Source organism: Microtus ochrogaster, chromosome 4, assembly GCF_000317375.1.
Source record: "Microtus ochrogaster isolate Prairie Vole_2 chromosome 4, MicOch1.0, whole genome shotgun sequence".
NCBI lineage: Eukaryota > Metazoa > Chordata > Mammalia > Rodentia > Cricetidae > Microtus > Microtus ochrogaster.
The window spans coordinates 71,996,274-72,021,534 of record NC_022011.1 but is presented as its reverse complement, the minus strand read 5'-3'; the positions used below and the strand labels follow the sequence as shown (position 1 = coordinate 72,021,534).

The window sequence follows — 25,261 nt, the reverse complement described above, 5'->3', positions numbered from 1 at the left end:
GCTGGAGGGTGTAACTCAGTAGTGAGCACTGGGGAGGGCTGGAGGGTGTAACTCAGTAGTGAGCACTGGAATGGCAGGCCACAGGCCCTCTGTTTGATCTGCAGCCTGGCAAGAAAAGAAATATAGATCCATTTCGTAATTATAGAAGTCTTTACACCACCCTGTGCCAGGCGTCTATCACGGTACAGTCTTCATCCACAATTGAGATTACTAACCTTCTGAGCTATTACATGCGTTTTTGCAACTTTAAGCATTGTGTAGTTACTGCTGTAAAACATGCTTAAAATTTTTGAACTGTGATTCAACACTGAGACAAAAAGTTGTCATGTAGGCAGAAATGTGCCCAACAAGCAGCAGGCTGTAGATTTGTTATCAGTGAAGCAACTGTTCATTGTTGGGGAGGGGGGGGGAGGTGGATGTGATTCTTCTCTCTTCACCAAGCAGCAGGGGCAGCTCTGTGAGAAGTAAGGAAGAGCAATGCATTCAAGTAAAAGATACCATTGTAATATTTTACTACTGGTACATAAGCAAGATAATTATGCTTTTGAAACCTAGCTGTGCAACTTAGGTCAGGAGAATTTCCTGAATTCTCCAGAATGGAGGAAACAGCTTTCAGCCAATAACTGACTGTCACATGCCTGTCACAGGCAGTGCAAAACCCCCTTCGGATATGTTTTCATAGCTCAATTGCCGTTAAGATAGTATATCTTGACATTGATGATGTCTGAGAAATATATATATGTATATATATATAACATATTTGTATATATATCACATTCTTACTTGATTAATGAAATGATGGATTTTATATCCAATTTAGTTTTATTAATGTATAGTTGTTTCTCCTTGTGTGTATGATGTGTGAACATGCGTGAGCGCACTCACACGTACCCCAGCACACATGCGGGTGTGGTTCTCACCTTTCACTTTGTTGCAGACAGGGTCTCTTGTTAATTCACCACTACATACATCAGTAAGCCTCCGAGGCTTCTCGTGTCTCTACCTGCCATCTCATCAGAGACTCCAGGCTACAGGCTTGCAGTCCGGAGTCCCTCCTTACCTGGGTTCTGAGACCTGAACTCAGACCCTCACACTTCCGCGGCAAGAAGCCTTTCCCACGGAGCCATTTCCCAAGTTCTTTCTTTTGTCCTTTAATGAGCACGATTAGGTTTCTTCTTCTGGCTGGATTTATTTTTGCTTCAGACTTCATTTAACCCTTTCTTGTCTACACTGAAGGAACTGCGGTCTGAGGTAGAACTGGAGGTATTGGGAGACACAGAAGGACTCAGTCTGTCTTTCACGGCTCTCTGTAACAATGGCATCCCCTTCCCCAACCAGAAGAAATGCTCCCACATGAAAGTTGGGGATACGGTAAGTAGATACCCAGTAGATCTTCAGAAATACCATTCAGATGGGTCAGACGCTAGCTCAGCTTGCTAACGCTGGACTCCTTGGGAAATTTTCAATCCTTTCCTACTAACTGCTTTTGGCAAAGCCAGTCTCTGCCAGCCTTGTCCCAAAGTCCTACAGGCTGCTGGGTGGAGGAAGCAGATAAAGAGCGTCCTTCTTTTCCAGGCATCCTTCAATGTGACCGTGAGCATATCCAATTGCGAGAAGAGAAGCCGAAGCCTTATCATAAAGCCCGTGGGGCTGGGGGACACCCTGGAAATCCTCGTCACCGCAGAATGTGACTGCCACTGCCAGAAGGAAGTAGAAGTGAACAGTTCTAAATGCCACAACGGGAACGGCTCCTTCCAGTGTGGGGTGTGTGCCTGCAACCCCGGCCACATGGGCCCTCACTGTGAGTGCGGCGAGGACACGGTGAGCATGGACTCCTGCAAGGAGGCCCCGGGACAACCCTCGTGCAGTGGAAGAGGTGATTGCTACTGTGGGCAGTGCATCTGCCACTTATCGCCCTATGGGAGCATCTACGGACCTTACTGCCAGTGCGACAACTTCTCCTGCCTGCGACACAAAGGCCTGCTCTGCGGAGGTAGGCTATGGCTCAGGACCTCTTACTGCAGCTGTCGAAGGGGTTTCATCTTTCATTCCTTCCTCGCATTCCTGGGCTTAGTGGCTGTTCAGTAACTCTTTGCCGATGGCTTCAGTGGGCAAATCCTTAGACTTGGCGTAACTGGGTTATCTCTTGCGTTTGCTGCCTGTCTAACTTTCCTTGGCGTAACTGGGTTATCTCTTGCGTTTGCTGCCTGCCTGTCTAATGTTCGTTTGGGGTCAGTTAGTTTATATTTACATTATATTTAAATATTACTATTTCATAAGGCTATGTAGACAAAAGTTGGAGATGTCGCCTTTCTAGTTACCACCCAGATTCCACAAAACTGACTATGATCTGAATTTCACTGTCTATCAGACTTGTCTAGATTAGGTTGCTGGGTCAGACCCTATTCTTATATCTTTTACTTTGAATTAAAAAATGAAGAAGAGGAAAAAGAAGTAGTAGTTGTTAAACAGAGAGTTCCATTCCAAAAGAATGGAACCAAGGAAAAGGCCCAGAAATGCTATAGATGTAAGGGCCTTCACTTCACGTCTCTCTCTCCCACCCTCCCTCTCTCTTTTTCTCTTTCTCCCCACTCTCTCCCCTGTTCCCTCCCTCTGTTCCCCCTCCCTCCATCTTTAGATTCACAGTCCTCCTGTCTCAGGTTCCCAAGCACTGGGATTACAGGTGACTATCATACCTGGCCATGAATACCCACCAAACATACCAGGTTAGGGACTAGACCAAGTAAAGCCAAGCACACATGTGAGAAGGCCTTGAAATGAATGAAAGGCGAAAATAGCTCGAAATTTCTTGAAACTTTCAAGAAAGGTTTAAAATGTAAATATATATATGCTTTTATTTCTCTTGTAGATAGAGAAACACACTAAGAACACACTACAGAGGCCAGGTGTGGTGACGCACGCATGCCTTTAGTACCAGCACTTAGAGGCAGAGGTAGTCAGATCTCTGTGAGTTCAAGTCTAGCCTGGTCTATGCTGTGAGTTTCAGACCAGCCAGGACTATATAGCAAGAGTCCCATCTCTCTCAAAATAACAAACTAACAACAAAAAGAATTGACTATAGACGCTGGAAAGATGGCTTTGTGGTTAAGAGGACATACTCTTCTTTAGGGGACCTGATTTTGGTTCCCAGGGCTCTTGATAGATGGCTTTTAATTATAACTCCCATTCCATGGGCTCTGATGCCCTCTTCTGGCCTCCATGAACACCTGCACCCATGTGGCATTCACTGATACACATACACATAAATACAGACAATAACAATAAAGTTTTAGGGGTTCTGCAGTTAGAGCATTCAGAGGACCTATGTTCCATTCCTAGCACCCATGTCAGGTGACTCAGAGCTGCCTGTAACTCCAGCTCCAGACGGTCACATCCCTCTAGCCTCTGTGGGCACCTATACTTGTATGCACAGACATATATGTACAAATAAGAAAAGTAAAGCAGTTGAAAATGAACCTTTTAAAAAGAGGGGGAAAAGATGCTACATCAAATACAATTCAAAATTATTCTGATACACGTATTTAGTTATAACCTGTGTTTGGCAGGAGCTGCAGCTATGTCGACACGGTTATAAATTTGAAGTTTTAACTAGTTATCCCATGATGTAAGCAGATGTCTCAACAAAACGGAACATCATCTTTACAGAAAACTAAGCAATTTATTTCCAAATCAGTATCAGAAGCAGATAAAAGACCAATTTTCTCAGGGCTCAGGAGGTTGACGTGGGAGAATCAGAAGCTGAAGATAATGAGACAAATAAATAAAACAAACAAAAAAAACAAAGAAGGAAATGAAAAGAAAAGAAGGAAGGACAGAAGGAAAGAAGTAGCGGAAGAAGGAGGAAGGAAGGAAGACTTAGAGAATTCCAAGTGTTTTTGAAAACCACGTGAAAACATTTACCCTGAAGAAGATAACATTTCCCTCCCCTTTTCCTTCAAAGTTTCACTTTCTGATTCCTGTGTGTGTGTGTGTGTGTGTGTGTGTGTGTGTGTGTGTGTGTGTACAAACCCATGTCAGTTATCTATCTATCTATCTATCTATCTATCTATCTATCTATCTATCTATCTATCTATCATCTATTTATCTATCATCTATCTATCTTTCTATCTATCATCTATTTATCTATCATCTATCTTTCTATCTATCTATCTATCTATCTATCTATCTATCTATCTATCTATCTATCTATCTATCTATCTTACTGGATTTTGGCAGGACACAACCTGTAGGTGACAAGAAGCTAGCCAATGTCAAAGCTATCCTCACACAGTACGAAGGATACATTTGGCAGACGCTCACACTGCCTTTTTAGTAAAATGCATATTCAAAACACACGAAAATCTTTTTGAGAGCCCCAACTGTAACATAATCTAATCTAACCTAATCTAATGGGGTAATAGTAACCCTCCCAATATTCCAGTACTAAATCCTGCATTTAAAGATTGAAAGCAACAGGAATTGCTGGCGCGTGCTCTGCAACACAGTGTCCCCATCCCCATTTCTTTCTTTTTAAAAAAAATGTGTGCAGAGCATCAGGAATACACTCAACAGAGTTTACTCAACCTACACACTGTATGGTTAGGAAGATCAGACAATAGTGACATCCATCAAGTCAGATGCAGGAATCACAAGAAATTCTCTTTAGAAAACAAGATTTCTTTAGCTGCACTCAGAAACCTAGACCAGTGCCAAGTTCCTTCACACTTGAGTGACTTCTCCTCTAAGAGGCACAGGAAAGTAAAAACAAGAATTCAAATTCAGCCAGGATTGGCAGGACAGCCTCTGTGTGTCCAGGATTGGGCACAGCACAGGGATGGAGGCTTTCCCTCCCTGTGACCAGATGCTGTCCTCCCAGCCGTGATAGCCCGAAGTCACCAGATATGCCACTCACAAGTTGCATGGATCTCACTTACGCCATCAGTAATTGACTTGACACTGCCCTGCTTCTCTGAAAAGCTTTTATCATGGCATGCTTTGTCATACAGTGTCTTTCATCCATCTCGGAGCACCCAGAGATAGAAGGCTCCATTGATTCTGTTTATCCTTGCCCAAATTCCATTAGTCTATTTTGATTCTAAGGGAATGGGAGCTATATCAGGCAAATGGCATTAGAGAAGAAACTCCTTGTGATTATGCACTGAGAGTTATTTTTCAGGGGCATTCCGGAATGATCTATCTCTCTGAAAAGAGCATCTAGATCTTTGGTTATTATCTTGCTTATACAAGAGACCAATATAAAGGCGGTGCTGTGGTGGCAAGAGCTGGTACTGCAGAGAGTTTGTTGCCCAAGGACCTCAACTGGCACCTTTAGTGACCTAGATGATGGTCCCAAAAGGCCAGTGGAGTAGAGAGGGTCTCTAAGTTTGAAAGGCATATTTTATGTTTTTGCTGTGGAGGTCTTTTTTTTTTAATGTTCCAGGAAGGGTTTTCTAAAGTGCCAAGGAATTCTTGTATGCAGAGGTGTAGTGGGCAGCCTCTGGGCATCTAGAAAGGTACATTTATGCCCCGTGCTGATTTTCAGAATAAATTACAACCCAGAGTTTTCTCCCTTTTATGGTTGTTTCCTCTTTCCTGGGGAAGAGGGAGGGAATGATGTTGGACACAGAGAATGCACACACATCCCGGGGGCATTCGGAACCCCAATTTGAAAGCTCTTTGGTTTAGCCAGCGTATGATGGACCCTTCTATCGTCCATCTCTTAAGGCCCACGAACACAGCCAGAAATGTAACCAACGACTAGAACCCAGGTTGCAAGAGAAAAGTCAGTCGTCGGTCCCATAGTGAACTCGCTGGCATCATCTACAAGGGGAAGCATGCAGCATCTATTCATTTTTACTTTGTTTCTAATAAAAGTATAGAACTTTGATAATTGGTTTTTGCCTGCAAAACCTCTTCCTCCTAGATAGCTTTGAGGAACCTTCTTCTGACCAGCCCTTGTGGAGTTCAGTTATGGGCCAGGTACCACTGTAAACACAGGCATAGACTAACTTAGGTAAGTGCACACTGTACTGGGAGAGCAAAACTTTTTGCTACAAGTTGCCCGTATCTGTGCCATATTTTTTTCTGGAGGCTTGTAAATAAATACTATTTGTTTGGAACACCAAATGCTTGGTTCAGCATCCTTGGCAAGCTCTCAGAACTCCATGGGAAGGATACTTACCTGAAACACACTATCTGCCAGTTTAGACTGGTTCATAAACCATTCTGTGGTCTGACTCAGAACGGGCTCTTGAGTGCCACAACCATCTGCACTATCAGCTCTGCCTTGTGAACGTGCTATGATTGATTGGCATATTTCCACCGCCTCCCATCATTCTCTGTCTCTGAGGGCAACTCCCTTCTAAATAGCTTTGTCCACCAGTGTCCCAGGCTCCTCCCCCCTGCCATCTGAGTCTGCCCTGGGCGTCTGCAGCGGCCATGCTCCCACCACCCTCCTCCTCTCAGCCTCCCCTGTGAGGAGCATTTCCTCTGCCCATGTTTTACAGGCTGATCGGCTCCAGAGCTTTCCATGCTCTGCCTGCTTGCCTTAGATGACCTGATTCACAACTGCCTCACCTGAAGCCTTTCCCTAATGGATCCCAAGCCCCTTCCTCCAGGCTCATCTCTCTATCTTCAACTGCCTGCTAAGATAGCCAACAGTTCTCTCTCTCCCAAACTCCACAGAGCCATAGAGACTCACTGTCCAACACACCCAAAACTTCTTTACTGTTCCAGAACCATTCAGGCATTCAACAAGTGATCTGGGCATGCCAGGTATTGGAGTGTGGCAGTAACCCAGGAACCAGCTTCCAAGTCATGGAGCCATGCCACCAGCTGGCTATCCAGCCCGTTGGCCTAGCAAGGGCTCCAGCTCTCCTTCTTTGTGCTGTACTATTACCCGTCATGCCCTGCTCTGAACATTCCGGCTTACACTGCCTGTCCTTTCATCGCTGTTCTCAGGAATGACTCCATGGGCCAGGCCTCTGCTTCTGCAAGACATTGCAACTGCCTTTCCTGCCTCTCATTTGACCTCTCTGTGGGGTCAGGGTGTGTCTACACACACACCTGTCTGTTCAGGTCACTGCCTTACAGAAAATTTTGTAACCCTCTGGGAGAATATTCTTTTGCCATGCAGCTTCTCATTGTCTCACTTGCTGTTATAAATTCTAATGTAACTGAGATATGCAAATTATATTCTAATGTAAATCTGCTATGTGACCCCTATGGGGGTTATAACCCACAAGTTGAAAACCACTGACATAGAAGGATGGGTCTGTCCTTCATCTCGATCCTAAAACTGAACAATTTGCCTGAGAGCTCCAACGGGCTTGTCTGCATGATCTCATTTTGACTGGTTATTTACTCTGTTTGCTGTGATTTTCAGCTAGGAGACAAATTAGTAAATACACATGGCCAACAAAGCACCTATCTACCATCTTTCTGTCTTTCTATCATCCATTTATCCATCATCCATCCATCTATTGATTGGTCTGTCCATCTATCCATCAGTCTATCATCTGTTTATCTACCTGTCTATCCATGCATCCATCATCTGTTGACCAAGGTTTCTGTCCAACCCAGTCCTGCAGTTGTTTAGTCCCAAAGAAATACACAGAAGCCTACATTAATTGTAAACTGGTTGGCCTAGTAGCTCAGGCTTCTTATTCATTAATTCTTACAACTTACATTAACCCGTTATTCTTGTCTGTGTTAGCCACATGGCTTGGTGCCTTTTTAGGTGAGGCAGTCACATCTTGCTTACTCTGTGTCTGGGTGATGACTGCAGCCGACTGAATCTTTCCTCTTCCCAGAATTCTCTTGTTCTCCTTGCCCCACCTCTGCTTCCTCCCAGGTCACCCTGCCTATACTTCCTGCCTGGCTACTGGCCAATCAGTGTTTATTTAAAATACAAGTGACAGGGTACACAGACCATAATCCCATAACATCCATCCATGCATGCATCCATCCATGCATGCATCCATCCATGCATGCATCCACCCACCCATCCATCCATCCATCCACACATCTATTGCTTCTGTCTCTCTCTTTGCCTCTTTCTCTGCCCATCCCCTCCAACCTTTCAAAGTATTTAAAGGTGAGGAGAAAAGATATTCCCCATCTTGGGGAATGAGGAGCACAGTGCACATGCTACGTTTCTATTACAGATAATGGGGACTGTGACTGTGGTGAATGTATCTGCCGGGAAGGCTGGACAGGAGAGTACTGCAACTGTACAACCAGCAGGGACTCGTGTGCATCTGAGGATGGAGTGCTGTGCAGTGGACGTGGGGACTGCATCTGTGGCAAGTGTGTCTGCAGGAATCCTGGAGCCTCAGGACCCACCTGTGAACGCTGCCCCACCTGTGGCGACCCTTGTAACTCCAAGCGGTAACGTCTCTACTTTAATTCTCTTCTGTGGTAAGGTTTCCGTGTGATGGAAGTTTAAATGGCATCTAGTAAACTCAACCTCTAATTGTCTCAGCTGAGTTTGGTCTCCATCCAGCCTCCATCAAACCTCATAGCCTAAGGGCCACTGTGGTCCTCATCCTGGAAGGCCAGCCTCTCACCTGCCTCTTTGTCCTGATTATCCAAAACCACACTGCCAGGTTTCTGCTAAAGATGGGGGTGGGGTGGGAGGTTGGGGGAGTTGGAGGTGAGGGGAAGAGGGGTAGCTGATGTCCCTTCCTGATAGCATCAGATGGTCTCTCAGTTGGAGAGGTATCCTGCTGACATCCACAGGCAGTCAGTTCCTTTTCTGAGGAAACAGACAAACTTCTTATCTAGAGACTTGAGGCTGACCTACCAAAAGTTGTTCCCATTCTGGTAAGGCCAAAAGAGGCAGAAGCAGAAAGACAATCTTAGCTTTCACTTTTCTCCTTATGGTACACTTTGGCACTTCTGTGTATCATTATACATATATACTGTGGTTTCATTTTTACACTATTAAGACAATAACAAAACTAAATACACCCATATTTTTCTATTAAAACTGATTTCTGGTTAGCAGCTTCACTTTACAGAATTGCAACAAATCTTGTGGGTCTCCTCAAGCAGGTCTCTGAGTGACTTGTGAGGTCTCAGTGTAGCAGGTTAGCAGCAAATAGGATTAAGTAGTTCATACTTTCATTAACTGATTCCTGGAATGGTGACATTTTGCGTGTGTGATATAAACAAGGAAGAAAATCAATTCCCCCCAGTGGTTACCCACCAAGCCGGTGTCACGATTTTCCTGTCACTGTCCCTGGCAAGCTGAGATATATGCCAAGTAGGGAGCTTGAATCAAATGTCAGTTGTAGTTCAGTGACAGAGTGACTGTATTCAGAAGTCTCTGGGTTCAAATCTTGGCGTAACCACCACAAAAATAGTAAAGATTTTTTTATTCCTTTTCTTTTCCATCTTCTTTATCAACATGAGTTAGTCTTTTATCAGGGTTGTAAGATGCAAAATTAACTGTTTCCAGTTGGCTTTTACTCTTTACTCTTTTGAGGAGCCCACCATGCAGCTCCCAAATAAATACAGAGGCTTATTCTTTCTTATGAATGCCTGTCCTTAGCTTGGCTTGTTTGTAGCCAGATTTTCTTAAATTATCTTGTTTAGCTTTTGCTTTGGGGCTTTTGTCTTTCTCTATTCTGGAGACCTTTCTTTACTTCTTACTCTGTGGTTTACTGGGTTAGCTGAGTGGCTGGCCCCCTCCTTCTCCTTTTTCTTATTTCTCGAATCCTCTCTTCCCAGATTTCTCTTCCTATTAATTCTTTCTGTCTGCCAGCCTTGCCTATCCTTTCTCCTGCCTAGCTATTGGCCATTCGGCTCTTTATTAGATCAATTTGGTGTTTTAGACAGGCAAAGTAATACAGCTCACAGTTAAATAAATGCAACATAGAAGAATGCAACACATCTTTGCATCATTAAACAGATATTCCACAGCATAAACAAATAACACATCTTCAACTAATATTCTATAACAATTATCGAGGTTGTTCCAATTTGGGAATCAGCATCTTGATGTTAGTTTTGAGATGAATCTATTCTTCCTTTTTCTCAGGCATGTGTTCATTTACCTAACATTACATACATGCTGCATGCCAAAAATAGTGACAAGTCATAGGCATGCAGTTAACAGTTATGGTTCCTACATTCATATGTGCTAAGGGCCTAATGGAAAGATGGACTTTATGTTTTGCATGTGTATATGTATGTAGTGGGGGCACATGTTTGCATGTGTATGCTACACATGTGTTGGTGCATGTGTGGTAGTTGAAATTACCTGGCACAAGTGAGAAGGAAACACAGAACATGCAACAAACCCGCTTAGGAGTTGATTAGAGGGGCGCATGTACAGGCCAGGGGAAGTCAGTGTGCAGAGAGAGAGAGAGAGTTGGCACATCCAACTTTTAAAAGCTGCTTAGCACATGCACACAGGGGGTTGACATGTCTATATCATACACAGATGATGAGGCTCATGCATGTGTGCAACAGCTTAGCTGGGTCATACATGGATGATGTAATCCACACTGCATGTGGGTCACACAGGGCTCTTTAACATTCCCGGGGGCCATTAGGCTCTTCTCCCTGAGGGCCCGTCTGCACGTGCATGGCCCCTAGAAACCCGGAAGTGTCAGCCTTATTGTGACTGAAATCATAACATTCCACCCTTTTGTTTATTATAAAAATTTAGGGAGTTTGAGGTCTTTAGTGGGTGGGAATGGGGCATCTTAAGGTCTCTTGTGACTGCTTCCTGCTGATTTTGTGGGTGTCAGAGAGTACAGATGCTTGACCACATCCTGGGGTCGCTGATGACTTTTGTGTTTCTACCAGGCTCTGTGGTACAGGCTGGCTGGCAGCTTGACCCTCACAAGATGCTGGAAAGGCAGAAAATTATGTCTGGAAAAAAATTTTAGATCCCGGTGATTAAGAGGAGAGTTCCAAGATGGAAGATAGAGGGTTTGGTTTGTTTTTTTTTTTTAAGGGGGGGGAAGAGGGAATTTTCCAGGGGATCCCGAGACCAGGAATAATAAGGGAAGAACTAAATGATACTTATTCTGGGTGATTCTGATCCATTTAAATAGGTCTCATTGGCTCTCTGGAGCTTATGAAAAAAATGTTTGAAAAGAAATAAATTTTGGACATATTAAATGCTTATAATTACAATGGTATAGTGTTGGAATAGAAGATGGTAGGGAGGAGGGAGGAAAAGTAGGGGGAATTACTGGAAACGGGAATTATTAGACCCCTTAATGTTTTACTTGAAGCAAATCTTAAGGCACTTGTTCTCCTTAGCATCATGGTATTACCTTAACATCCAGGAGACACTGCTGCAGTCAGTGACAAACCTGTTATGTTAAAGTCTGTTTTGTGAGTCTGGAGCTGTGAATGTCCCCACACTCATTATTGTTCCTTACCACCTGGGTTTTTGGCAATTCTCATTCCTCTGACTCTATGCTTAATAATGGTCCCTGTAATAACAGCTGAGCAGTTAACTGGAGATTTAGGCATGGCATTGGAGATACAAAGAAGTTGGTAAAGCAGATAGGAGAAAGAGGAAGAGGGAGAGTATATGGAGTTTTTGGCACAGGAGAGTTGAGTACAGTGATGAGACTTGTTTTTCTTGAACTGGAGCCGATCTTGGTGTCCTCTGGAACTTAAGGGAACAGGGCCCTGTTTGAGTTACCATATACAAGGGGGTATCTTGACCTGGAAGAGTAAAAGGTTTAAGGTGAGACAGGTGGATCCAATGAGAGAGTCCCTTGAGCTTGGCAGCTGTGGGAGTTACAAGAATTACTTTAAAGGGGTCCTGCCATTTAAGGGAAAAGGATGAGTGGCATTGGTCTGGGGGATAGAATAGTACCTGATCTCCTATTTTAATCGGCAGTGGGCATGAATTGGCACACGGTTGAGGTAATGAGTAGTCAGTAAAATCCCATAATAGGGAGCGAAGATGGGATAACAGCAGAGTAAGCAGGTGATCAGGAAAGGGAGAAGTTTTGGATGAGAGGCTGGGAGTTAAAACCGACTGCCCATACATGATTCAAAGGGCAAGATGGAAAGCGGGCTTTTGGGGAGAGCCCTAAGCCTAAGAAGGGCCAGAGGCAAAAGTTTTACCCAGTCAAGATGAAGCTCCTGTGACATCTTAACAATAACATTTGAAGAGGGACCACTGAAGAGCTAATGAGCCAGAGGTCTTGAACCAGGCAATAGGTTCTGTTAGTTTTTTAACAGCAAGTATAGGGTTGTTTAAGGGAAAAGATTTTATGTGGACTCTGGGGATCTGAACTCTTGTCCTCATACTTGCATGCCAAGCTCCTTATCCACTGAGCCAGTCCCAATGCCTATTTCTTTTTCAGGTAATTAACAGAGATATGTGGGCTGCAGTCAGAGGGGGGCTGTAGAGGATGCTGGGGATAGGCAAGATGTCTGGGGCAATCACAGTGAGACACACAAAAGGGGTTGAAGAGTCTCTACAGGGTGCTCCAGGCCCCCACAAAGCCTGCCCAGAAATACTCAAAACACAAAAGCAGCTTCAAGACCAGATGGTGCTCTCACTCCCACACGGTTGCTGACCCAAGCCCTGCCTATAGAGCAACAGTTCTCAACCTGTGGGTCTCGAATCCCAATAGGAGTCACATATCAGACATCCTGCTTATCAGATATTTACATTAAGATTCAGAACAGAAAAAGTGCAGTTATGAAGTTAACAGTGAAATAATTTTACGGTTGGGTGTCCTCAGAAAGGTAATACAGATTCAGCCGACATCCCATGGGCATGAGCATTAAGTCCTTTGAAGACCACCCATACCCCAGCCTTGTGTATGCACACAGAAACTTCTGCAGATTTGTCCTACTACAAACTGAATCTATTTGTAAAGTTATTTGTAGGGCAAGATACATTCTAGGCTTACATATTACTTTTGTCTATAGGCATCTTATAATCCTTGTGTTCTTGGAAATATACTTTCTAAAAGCAGCGATCTTTTATTTAGAAGCCTGAATTAATGAGATCCAGGCTATAATCTTAAGCCTTAGAAACACACTACCAAGATTTATACTTATTCAAAAAGAGCAACATAAAATTGAATTTTAGAATAATCCTATTTGACATAAATTGAGAGCACCCATCACTCTTAGAATTCTTGCTGAGATATGGATCATTTGGGTTAAGAAATTCATTACTTTGCCTAGATTCTAGTCATATTTATGGATATAAACTCTCCCTTATGTCAAAATGTGAAACGAAAACATAGCTAAAACACTAAAGTATTTTTTTCTCAACCAATCAGGAGCCGTCACTATAGAATAGACAATGCCATCAAGGCTGACTCAGGGAGCACTAAGTATGGAGTAGGAGTCAGAACAATTTAGCATCCTCTTAGGAGTCAGCCAACTCTTTCTGAAAGAGGTCAATCTCACCATCGAGAAGAGTAAAGCAGTATGCCCACTGCACGCCTGTTCTCCACCATATGAGCTGATGAACTCTGTTGTCCCCACAGGAGCTGCATCGAATGCTACCTGTCTGCAGATGGCCAGGACCAAGAGTGCATGGAGAAGTGCCAAGCCACCGGCGCCACCATCAGCGACGAAGGTGCTCCTTGTCTTAAATCCATAGCTCTTGAGAGGCAGAAACCGTGGGAGTCAAGGGACTCGCAGGATCTTGACTTCATTTCTACCAGGAGCTAGGTGCTGGGGTTCTCTGCCCCCTTTTGAAGGATAGATGCATTTTCTAAAGAAATAATGGCACAAGAAGCAAGCAATTTAAAGTCATGGCTATTCTATCAGTATTCGGTTCTGTTAGGGAGTTCACCCCTGCTTGACAGGGGTGCCTAGTGAATTCTACAAGGCTGTGTTTTCCAAACTAGTAAGACGGAAATTGGAAGAAATGACTCTTAACTGCCACTGACAGCCTGAAATTTTTTTATATCACAGGTTTGCTTTATGTCAAGATAAGATAAAACCTGCCCTAATGGTTTGCCTGACTGCACTTTACAGATCCTGGAAGTGTTCTGCTCAGGAGATAGCTGGATTTTGTCTACCCCTCCACTGTTCCTCCTAGTGATTTTACTTCCTCCCAGTCATGGGTATTACATCACCATCCCCCCCATCCCTCTTGACTCATCCTCCGAATTCAAGAAGTCCCTCTTCTAACTGCTGAGAGAGCTGGGCTTCTGCTTTCCTGTCATGTTTAATTATTTAAAATGAGGATCTAGTGGCAAAATCTCATCCCAAATATTTAATGCTCCTGCATGTTAGATGAGCAGGAGAAAAGACATTTAAAAAGGGATGTGGGAACTTTACAACAAAGGAGATGGCCACTATGCTTCAAAATTGTAGTGATGCTGCAGTTGAGCTACTGGGTGGGTCAGGGCCTGATGAGTGCTCATAAAACCCCCTCATCTGTGCTTTTCTGGTGACCAAGGATAAGTCTGCCAAATAGCAGCGAATGGAATGGGATGCTGTGTGCTTTGCCTGATAAAGGTGAGACACATCAAAGCACCGAGAAAGAGCAGCGTTTGTGGCATCTCCACCAGTAACTAGCAGGCATCTCAGAGCATCCTCCAGGCTCACGTCCCAGCAGCGGGGGTATTCACCAGCTGTCTCTGGGAGATGAGTAAAAGTTGCAGAAAATGCCTGCAAATGACTGGGAGTCGATTCGCCAGCAACACCGTGCAGGCAGTGTGCGCTGAAAAGGAAATGAAGCAGCGGCTCACCAGCCACAGGTGTGAACAGGGCAGTCGCTGTGATTGGCAGAGATGCTCGCATTGGGGAGAAAGGCTAGCTTACGTGGCTTTTAGAACATTTACATTCTTTGGGTTTGGCCGACATCTCCTTAAGAGAGGAGGATATTACTGAAAGCAGCCAGTGGATTATTAACCCACTCTAAGAACTAATCTGGACAAATGTGATGCGACACGAGATCTGGCCAAGTGTGAGGTTAAAAGACACCTTTTCAATCGCCTCCTTACAAATCGTTTTGAACTGCTAGCCCACTGATGTCGTTGTCACACTGGGTCGTTGTCACACTAGTTTGAACAAACGACCTCCCATCTGCTCATCTAAGGGTCTCTTAGCCCTGCTTTGCCTCTGCTGAGGATGTGGAGTAGACAGACCTACTGTCTAACTCACATGAATTTACCCATTGTGCATCTGTGCCCTGGGTGGGCACATCTAACATTCATTCTGTTTTATTGAAGGAGTTGTGCTTCTTAATTTACCCCATTATTCAGGCACTCAGATCCTTGTTACTCAGAGCTTGCTCCACCAGATACTATCTCTGAAAAGTTCACAAAATAAAGCACCCACAGTCATATACATTTTAGAACTGTATTCACAATAAGTCAATGTATTCATATACATTCTGGAAATGGGAAACTCAGGATCCCAGAGCTTTGCAAGTCTTCATAATTGCTATGTACATTAAATATGGGTGTGGGTCTCCAAGAGGGCCAGGAGAGGTACTCATGTAAAAGAGATATCCAAATGTATCTCAAATGGAGAACCACGCCTCAACACACACCATGACCACCTTTGGGAAACCGTTTACTTCCAGAACTGCTAACTGATCCCAGAGCTGATGTCCTAAAACACAGGGTTGAGAGTCAATACAGACATTTATGTTTTCTACGTTTTTTGGATCTGCCTCTCCAACCCCATCACCACTTATATGTTTTCCTTACTTCATTAAACATGACTTCCCAGGCTGCCTGAGATCTTATTTTTCCCTGTATTATTCAGTGGCAGTAATTCAGGTCTCACAAAAGAAGGGGAAAGAGAAAGAAAGGGCCATTTTCTATGAACAAAAGAAAACCTTAGCGGCTAATTATGCAAATCTTTCATTGCACATCCAATCATACTATTTCAACACCCAAACACTGCAAAACGGGGCCCATTTAGACTGCAAAAGTCAGGAAAAGGATCGGTGGAGTAATTAAAGCACAAGGGGGGAAGTTGTGAATCAAAGGTCAGATCTGCAGTTCCATTAAAACCTCAATAATCTTGGCCAAGCAAAGGAAGCCTCCCAATGCTTCAATGCGGCCGTCTGAAAGAAAATAGAGAAGCGGGATTAATATTACTGACGTGAGAAGGCTAAACCAGCCACATACGTTCAGCCTGAAAGCTTGGCGTCCCATGGAGTTCAAAAGAGGGCGTGAGCTCTCACTGCTGCAGCAAAGACTGAAGAAAGAAAATGCTCCAAAATGCCAAAACACGCCAAGGCTTCATGAATCTTAGTTATTGGAGTGGAAATTAAGCACTGGAGAGGTGAAAGTCATACAAAGAGGACCAAACTATGACTTGAACAAGGGTACCTGCTACTTACCATCAAACACATGAAATAACACAGGCTGCCAAAAGCTTCCCAAATCTCCTCATCCAAGACATCTTATTAGAATGTTTATTCTACTAAGTCTAACTAACAACCACCTAATGCCCGAGTCCTGTGCATATCACAGTCTCTCCCATTAGAACAACCAAGCTGGGTTCCCAGACCCAGGTGAATCAGATTGTTATATGCATATGGGAATGATCTAACATGAAAAAGTTGCATAAAATTTCTTAATATGGGTATGTACATAAAGAGATGCTTCTAATGAGTTCAAAACCAGTTTAGGCCATGTAAATCTATTGTACACAATCTCATTTAGAATGGTGAATTTCTGATTTACTGGTCCCTGCTGTCATGAATGATAAAGGGCTTATCAGTCACAGGACCTATCAGGGGTTTCTCTTAAATTTAAATGCAAAGACAAACAATGGCAACTTAATATTTCTATATTTTATGGCTAGCATTTCTGCGCCCTAAATAGCCCTAAATAGGCTCTTTATTTTTTTCTTGTAAGAATGCACACACATGCACACGCACACATACACATACACACAAATTCTATCAATACCTTTTAGAAACTTAAGCTGCTGGGTGGTGGTATCACAGACCTTTAGTCCTAGCACTTGGGAGGCAGAGGCAGGTGGATCTCTGAGTTCAAGGCCAGCCTGGTCTACAGAGCAAGTTCCAGGACAGCTAAGGCTAAACAGAGAAAACCTGTTTTGGAAAAAGAAAAAAAATTTAAGCTAATGGGGAAAAAAAAATCACACTCCAGAAAGAGTAGGCCCAAGATTACCTGGGATAGTTTGATTTTCATAGTCTGTCTTAATATACTATTATCGGAGCATATGTCTTAGAAGTTTAGATTCAGAGCAAATATTATTTTAATTATAGGTTTCTGAAAAACTGTTAATAATTTCATCAAGAATTTCCAAATTAGAATAAGAATTGTAAAACTAATCATTTTGCTTTAATTCAGAAATACTAGAGGAATCTGGCAGAGTAGCTGGGCCATCAGAACTTTTGATGTGTGAACTAAGAGTTTTACATTTTTATCACCATAAATAAAATTTTATTACTAATTATCATGAAATTCACATTCTAACTCTTAAGCTTCATAAGGGAAAACATTCAATTTGGGAAACCATTTGAGGAAGATCTCGCTTTCTTCTTAGGAAAGAAGGTATACTGTGTGCCGAAGAACCTGGGTTCCTTTGCATCTGAGACTCCCCTTTATCCTGCGGGTCTCCGAGATACAGAACCCCTCTGTCTCGGCTTCCTGATATTAATTTTTTTCTCACCATGTGACAAATGCCAAGCCAGCAATTCAGGCTGCACCATGGAGAAGCCCTCTCTGCTAGTATCAGTGTCCATCTGCACTGAGCAGAGTGTCACCTAGCCAACCTCCCAGATGCTCTGAGCAGAGAGGAACACACTGCCCCCCCCATTACCATCATCATGGGCGTTCTATCCCCCGGGCAGTGGTGGGCACCTGCACTATGCTGCTTTCGCTCGATTGAAGTCTTCCTCCATCGGACAGAGAGAATTCTGATGTCAGTCCTGACTGACCACATCTGCTATGCTTCTCAGTTCCCATCCAACAGAACTGAAAACCCTAATTTGCATACTGAAAGACTCAATAGTGTTTTGCTTTAAAAATGATCTCTTTTGAAATCTCATTTACCCTAATGAATGACTCTTTCACCTGCAGATTTTTCAAAGGATACTTCTGTTTCCTGCTCTCTACAAGGAGAAAATGAATGTCTTATTACATTCCTAATAACCACAGACAATGAGGGGAAGGCCATAATCCACAGCATCAATGAGAAAGGTGGGTAGCTTGGGTTCCATTGTCAAGGTCAAGTGATACTACCTTTCCAGGCACCCAGACAGCCACTTCAGGTGGCTTGCCAGGAAAAGACATTTCAAAGTTTGGGGTAAAGTGCTTCTCCCAAGGTTGAAAAGATCCTTCATTAAAACTTTTGTTGTGTTCCTGCGTCTTTTATGAAGATGAGGTAACGTGATAACTTTCATTGTCCCAAGCATCACCTCCTTGACAGCTAGCTGCTGGCCCTGAGGAGAGGTGAACCAAGAAAACAAAATACAAACTGGTTTGCTTTTCTGAAAAAAAAAAAAAACTAGCAGGAAGGAGTAACAGATTCTAAAACCAAGTTAAAGTGGTGATTCAAAAATTGTTTCGTTGTGCAATCACCACTTGAGATTGTGGGATCTTCTTGCCTCCTCAAGTCTCTATTTCCTCATCTGTAAAATGGGAAAAGCAGTGACGCAAACTTTTAAGAGATAACTCAAGGAATAAATGGAACAATGAATGTAATACACGTGCCAAAAGAGGCTTCCCAGCAATGGTCCATTAAAAGAGACTCTTGGATCAGGAAAGACACAGGCAGCAAATCAGGTTATGGCTATAGATGTCGAAGTGTCAGGACAGCTACCATACACCTCTAATGCCAATATTCAGGAGAATGAAGCAGGAGGTTTGCTTTGAGTTTGAGACAGCCTCCACTGAGTGATGTCAGACCAGGGCAGCCAAGAGCCCATTGTTTCTGTGCTTTTGTAGATTGTCAATCATTGTCAACTCGTAGAATCAGTTTCCAATGCACCCCTAGAAATTTCATCCCCAGCTAAGGGAAAAGACGAGTTTGCACACCATGGAAAGGGAAGCAGTGGAGAACATATCTTTAAGAAGCTTTCAAATTATGTGTGTATCAGACTCCCCTGTTTATCTAAAAGGCTGTTATCCCGAGTCAGCAGGCCTGCGTGCGCTGGGTCTGCATTCCAACAATCCAACTTAGCACAGATGGTCCAGGCGCTTTTGGAGCCACTGCGCTAACAAACCCTGGCGGCGTTCTGAAATACGCACAGGTGACTCACATTTTCTGTCTTCAGCGGTGACCTACCCCTCCCTAAAATGTCCCAGAGAAATGACAGCTGTGTTAAGTGACTTCATCAGGCTGGGGTTTGGAGCCCAAGGTCCGGCCCAGACAACAGCAGAACACACAGCAGATGGGGTTTGTTGTGTGGACTTGCTTTTCAATGCGCTGGGAGAATGTTAAGTCCTGATCTTGAGATCAAAGCTATCAAATTGATGATCACACTAAAGGTTGAAAAGAAACCAAATACCTACAAAGTGGGTTTAAACCTCATGTTATGATCAAGAAAATGGCCAGAGAAATATCACATTATCCTGCCAACAGAGCTGGAGGTCGGGCACAGTTCGTGAAGTGTGGGGATGACTGGGGGTGTGGATTTGATTCTTGGGAGGGCAGGATACTCCCGGCATATTTCTGAGAAATATAAACACAAAATGCATTTTGCAGTCAGTTAAGGAAGCCGGGTGAGTCACACTGTGTAATAACCAAGTTATTTCATAAAACTAAAAAAAACCTGTCCCCTCATTATGAGCTTTATAAAGCTACAATTACAAACCCCCATCACTGTGTTTGTAATTGTGGTAGTGATTAGCATGTTAACGTGAAATCAAAACCACCCCTTAAATTGATTCTATTGGGAAATCACATCCGGAACAACAAAGCGACTTTCCGTGGAAGGCCTTGTTTTCATGTGTGGGTTTCTGTAGCACGAATAATAGAAACCCAGAGACAGATATTGGGGTTCAGTCTGAAAACCAGAAAAGCAAAGCAGTCAAGCCATTAGAGAAGTCTTACCTCTACCAAGGCTGGGCAACTGCAAACTCAGCAGATCAGAGCCTCTCTCCTCCCGGTTTACATTCCCTCTTGTGCTGGGACTAAAGGCCTGTGACTTTCTAGTACTGGGATTAAATGTGTGAACCACCTCCTCCTGGATTTGTTTCTGCATTGATTTTGTGTAGCCCAGGGTGGTCTGGAGACATCATCTGCTCTGTCTCCCAAATCTTGGGGTTAAAAAGAACAGGATTTCTTGAACTCTTAAAAGAGAGAGAGCAGGCTGTCCCTGAACAGCGAGGACACTTTCAGCAGTGGAAATTTAGACTGCACAGAGATGAACTGAAGGAGAAGAGTGGGTTCCAGCCAGGCTGAGGCCCGAACAAGTACCCAGAGTCAGAGTTGTGAGCAAGAACCCACGCCAAACCCCAGGGTCAGCTGGCAAAGAACTCCTCTGGAAAGAAGGCCTTCAGAACGATTCCGGGGAAGATATTGAAGTTGCAGCAGGTCCTGATGGACCATTGCTTACAGTTGACTAGCCAGTGGGTGCAGAACCTCTCGCCAGAAGACCAGTAAAGCACACAAGCCTCTCAGAAGTGGGAAAAGAAGATGGGCTACCTACTGTCCCAGGCAGTCAACCTCATATGGTCTGGGGCGACAAAGAAACTGAAGTTTAAAGAACCTCTCCCTCTCTTGGACTCTAGATCAAAACAGGGCAGCAAGCCCCGTCATCTTGGCAGCCTGTCCAACCAGGTTCCAGGCTGAGTGGTTTTGAAGCCACCTTTGTCAGCCATGTCCTGTCCAAACGTGGTACTGGTATCTACAGTCTTTACCGCGCCAACTTCCAGAGCGTGAGGCCTATCAGAGAGACAAATTCCACCTTGGTACCAGCGAGAACAAGCTCCGCTTTGACCCGATAAAAGAGAGGTCGTGTCAGTATGGCATGAACCTCAGGGACGCGGGCCTGCTGCAGTACTCCTACCGGCAAGGGCAGCCCTTCCTTCAGAAAGTGCTCACCATCTTCTCGATCCACGACCGCAGGGCACCTACACCTCCTGATTCAGAAAATGTGGGGGTTCTCGATGGCCCCTGCTCGAGCTTATATATCTTTGCTGGCTAGTGTTCTGTGTGGTGCAAGTATTGCCTTTCTGATCCCTACACCCCGCTACAGGTTTCTGGGCTTGGCTGGCTTGATTTTCTTTTTTCTTTCTTTGGCGCCCACCTCCCCCACCCGTGGAACGTGTCTTCAGCTGGTCCATGCTGTCTCGTTACTAAACTCTTAATCATTCTTTTATTCTTGTACACAGTGTGAGAAGCGCACCAACATGCCATCCGTCAGAGGACGCACAGATGCCCGGTGCCTTTCTATTGTAGTGTCTTATTTATCCCCTAGCCTTCTGTAGTAAGCAGAAGAGAAGGAAAAACAATCTCCCTGAGATTTCACAAGATCTCCTGACAGGCCCAAGGATACCTCAAATGCCCCATTCCTGGGCAGGCCTGGTGCTTTCAGAAGCCCCAAGGTGTCAGGAGTTCCTTCCTCCCTAAGCTGAGACCTGTGGCTCTCAAGTTAGAAACTAGAATGAGAGAGAAGGTCAAATGAAAACCAGGAAAAAGCAGGGAGAGGTTAATGCTTCCCAGTGTCCTCTAAGCAAGCTGAAAGGGAGCTGGTCCAGCATGCTTGCTGTTGCTGAGGATGCAGGCACAGCCTTACATCCCTCATCTTCCTTCTGTATCTGGATAGAGCAGTGGTCCTCAACTTCCTTAAGGCTGCAGCCCTTTAATACAGTGCCTCATGTTGTGGTGACCCCACCCCAACCATAAAATTATCTTGTTGCTACTTTGTAAAGGTAATTTTGCTACTGTTATGAAACATAATGTAAACATCTGTGTATTCCCATGGTCTTAGACTACACATGGGAAGGGGTTGGACCCCCTAAAGGGATTGTGACCCACAGGTTGAGAACCACTGGGACAGCATGTCAGAGCCTACAAGTCATATCAGATATAAAAAATATGACAGCCAAGCCTTCTTTGCTGGAAGAAGCCAGTCACTGCAGGTGGTACATCTGCGAACTGAGCTTGGACGATCCAGGCCTTTGCCTTCTGGGAGACAGAAAAGGGAGAGGAATGCACCTGTTGTCACTGTCCCTGTGTTTATGGGGCCCTTACTAACACCCATGTCACTCCTCGTGTTTCTTATGTGCTGAATCACTATCTTCACTTATTTTTTATTTTTTAATTAATTAATTAATTAATTTATTAAAGATTTCTGTCTCCTCCCCACTTCCGCCTCCCATTTCCCTCCCCCTCCCCCAACCAACTCCCCCTCTCTCATCACCCGAAGAGCAGTCAGGGTTCCCTGCCCTGTGGGGAGTCCAAGGACCTCCCACCTCCATCCAGGTCTAGTAAGGTGAGCATCCAAACTGCCTAGGCTCCCACAAATGCAGTACGTGCAGTAGGATCAAAACCCAGTGCCATTGTTCTTGAGTTCTCAGCAGTCCTCATTGTCTGCTATGTTCAGTGAGTCCGGTTTTATCCCATGCTTTTCAGACCCAGGCCAGCTGGCCTTGGTGAGTTCCCGATAGAACATCCCCATTGTCTCAGTGTGTGGGTGCACCCCTCGCGGTTCTGAGCTCTCTCTCCTCTGCTCCTGCTGAATCACTATTTTCAACAGCCCTATAAAGGGGGCACTACTGTTTTTTTTGACCTACAGGAGAGGAAACTGAGGCATGGGTACTGCTTGGTCTTGCAGTAATTACTCCCAGAACTCCTTGCCTGGGGAACTCTGACAGCCCGGCTTAGAGCCCAGGCTCTTAACCACTGTGCTACACTGCCTCCCACTGGGTGCACAACTGTAATAAATACCTGACCCTAAATGACGTTGTTAGCATTGTCCAATAGGACGGTCAGGCAAGCTCTGGATGAAACGTAATGTTTTCTAGAAGCCTCATTAAAAAGTCAAAAAGAAAATAGGTGAAGTTAGTTTTCTTTACCTTTGAGTCGAAAATATTCTCATTTCAACATGGAAATCAACATAAAAATCACTTAGATTTTACATTTTTCATACTTAGACTGTGAGATAACCGTTTAGTATTTGTACTACAACCTGCTTCAGATGTCACATTGCCAGTGCCTGATAGCTACATATGGTTCAGCTACCAGCTTAGCCAGAGCTAAGAATTAGGTGGTCAAGACCTCAGCGTTAGGTACAGCTGTGACCCAACTTGACAGGTGGTATTACACACAGGAGCAGAGCTACCCCTCTCCTCCCGCCTAGTTAGCGCTCTTCAGTCTGAGCCCCAGAGGAATATCATGCAGAGCATGGGAGGTAGAGGCCTGTGCTGTGAAAACCTGCCTCAGAACACGGGTGGAAATCTTTTCTTGAGAAATTCACAGTAGCCTGGGACCTTAGGTTCTTAAAACGATTCTCTCTCCCAAGCCACACCTTCTCCTCATTGACTCCCTACTTGAGCATCCTCCTGATTCTCTCTCCAGCTGCAGGTCCTCGCAAACTGTGTCCTGCTGTGAACAGGAGCAATATGAACATTGCTTAGCCAAAAATATAGCTGGGTCCGTATATTTTCCCAGGGACTCAGCCATGCTTCATTTGCTGGCTACAGTACCTCCATTAGCCATTCAATTCTGCTTGTTTCTTCCCAATGTACTTCCATGGTTTTCCACCCAGAAAAAGTATATGAGATTAGGCATCATGCCGCTAGAGGGTTATTCAGATTCCGGTCTGAAAAGCCACTTGATCCGTCCTCAGTGTTCAACTCTCCATTATTAACTATTTAAGAGTGACGTTTTGGAAGCTAGAAGAAGCGGGGTTCATTTCTCCCCCACCGACTGTGGGGTGTGGCCTCACTTCCTGTGGTGGGATGCGGATATTTAATGATCATTTGATGTGGACTTTCTTCCCAAGAAAGCAAAAGAAGGGCTTAATTATAATGTTCCATTAAGAGATTTATCATCTTGCTGACACATTGCAAGGGTGATCAGTCATCTTACTGGCAATGGAGGAAGGTGCACTATAACTGCAAAACTACATTATACCATCCATCGAGCCAAAATCAAATTTCATAAAATCTTCAAGTTGAGAATATCTGATTCCCTACACTTCCCTGCTCGTAAGAGTGACTAAGATACGATTAATAATATATATCCTGTGCTATTACCCAAGACCCACTGAAACAATATTTTGGGGAGGGGTCTAGGAGGCTGTGGTTTTGATAAGCATGACTACCTCAACATGTCATCAGGGCAATCGAGGGAGCGCTGTGCTTTATTTCACAGATGAGGTCAAGGGACTCAAGGATTGAATCCAAACAGCTACTGTACATCAGATGAGAATTGAACCCACCCTCTTCTAGTCTAGGAAATCAGCATTGCACAAAACAGAAAGCTATGGTTATCTTCTGTCTTTACAGGGGTAAGGGGCAAGGATCCCACAGTAAAGGGGAATCTTTTCTGTTCTGGAGGTGAAGCCTGAACCTTTGCACATGCTAAGCAAGTGTTCCACACCCCCAGTCCTCTGTTTGTGAGACACGGTTTCACTGTGGAGCTCAAGTTGGTCTTCAACATGTTCTGTATCCGCCTGCTGCGTTCTGGGATTGGAGGCATGAGCAACCGGGCAGGACTAATCATTTTTATTATTAAATAATAAAATAATTAGACTGTTCATGATTCAATGAACTCCTTGACAAGACTGTTCGCTCTGCTGTATAAAAGTTCTAAAGTCAGCCGTCCAATTGAGTCACCTCTCCGTATCTGCAGGAGATTGGGTCCAGAGCCTCCTGGGCCAAAGAAACTAAAAACCTGTGAATACTGAAGGCCCTATACTGGCATAGAATTTACATGTCTTCCCACATACCTGGAATCATTTCTAGGTCTCTTGCAAAATGTGATGCAGGGTTTGAGATGTGAGTTAGTAGAGTGCTTGCCTTGCACAAATGAAGCTCTGGGTTCAATCCCCAGCACTGTATAAAACTAGGCATAGTATGGCACACTGGGGAGAAAAAGGCAGGAGGTTCAGGTGGTCAAGGTCATCCTTGGCTGTAGAGTTTGAGGCTAGCCTGTGATGCAAGAGATGTTAAATAGAAGAAAGGAAGAAAGGAGGGAGGGAGAGGAAGAAAATAGGAAGAAAAGAAGGAAGGAAGGAAGGAAGGAAGGAAGGAAGGAAGGAAGGAAGGAAGGAAGGAAGAAAAGGGGAGAGGTAGGGAGGGAAGAAAGAAGGAAAGAAGAAAGGAAGGAGGGAGGGAAGGAGGGAGGGAGGAAGGGAGGAAGGAAGGAA

General features: G+C 44.3%; 1 protein-coding gene across 5 annotated transcripts in view; it reads left to right on the top strand.

Moving 5' to 3' along the window:
• Itgb6 (integrin subunit beta 6) overlaps positions 1–25,261 on the top strand; it is a 79,633-nt gene that overhangs the window by 48,172 nt on the left and 6,200 nt on the right. For 3 of the 5 annotated variants that reach the window (XM_013355696.2, XM_013355693.2, XM_013355694.2), the window contains 6 exons: positions 1,237–1,371; positions 1,576–1,993; positions 8,166–8,388; positions 13,485–13,576; positions 17,490–17,492; positions 18,021–18,140. In XM_013355696.2, the coding sequence (XP_013211150.1) occupies positions 1,237–1,371; positions 1,576–1,993; positions 8,166–8,388; positions 13,485–13,576; positions 17,490–17,492; positions 18,021–18,140 (991 nt within the window). The remainder of the gene's footprint in view (positions 1–1,236; positions 1,372–1,575; positions 1,994–8,165; positions 8,389–13,484; positions 13,577–17,489; positions 17,493–18,020; positions 18,141–25,261) is intronic. The other 2 variants (XM_026778747.1, XM_013355695.2) reach the window with 2 other exon arrangements.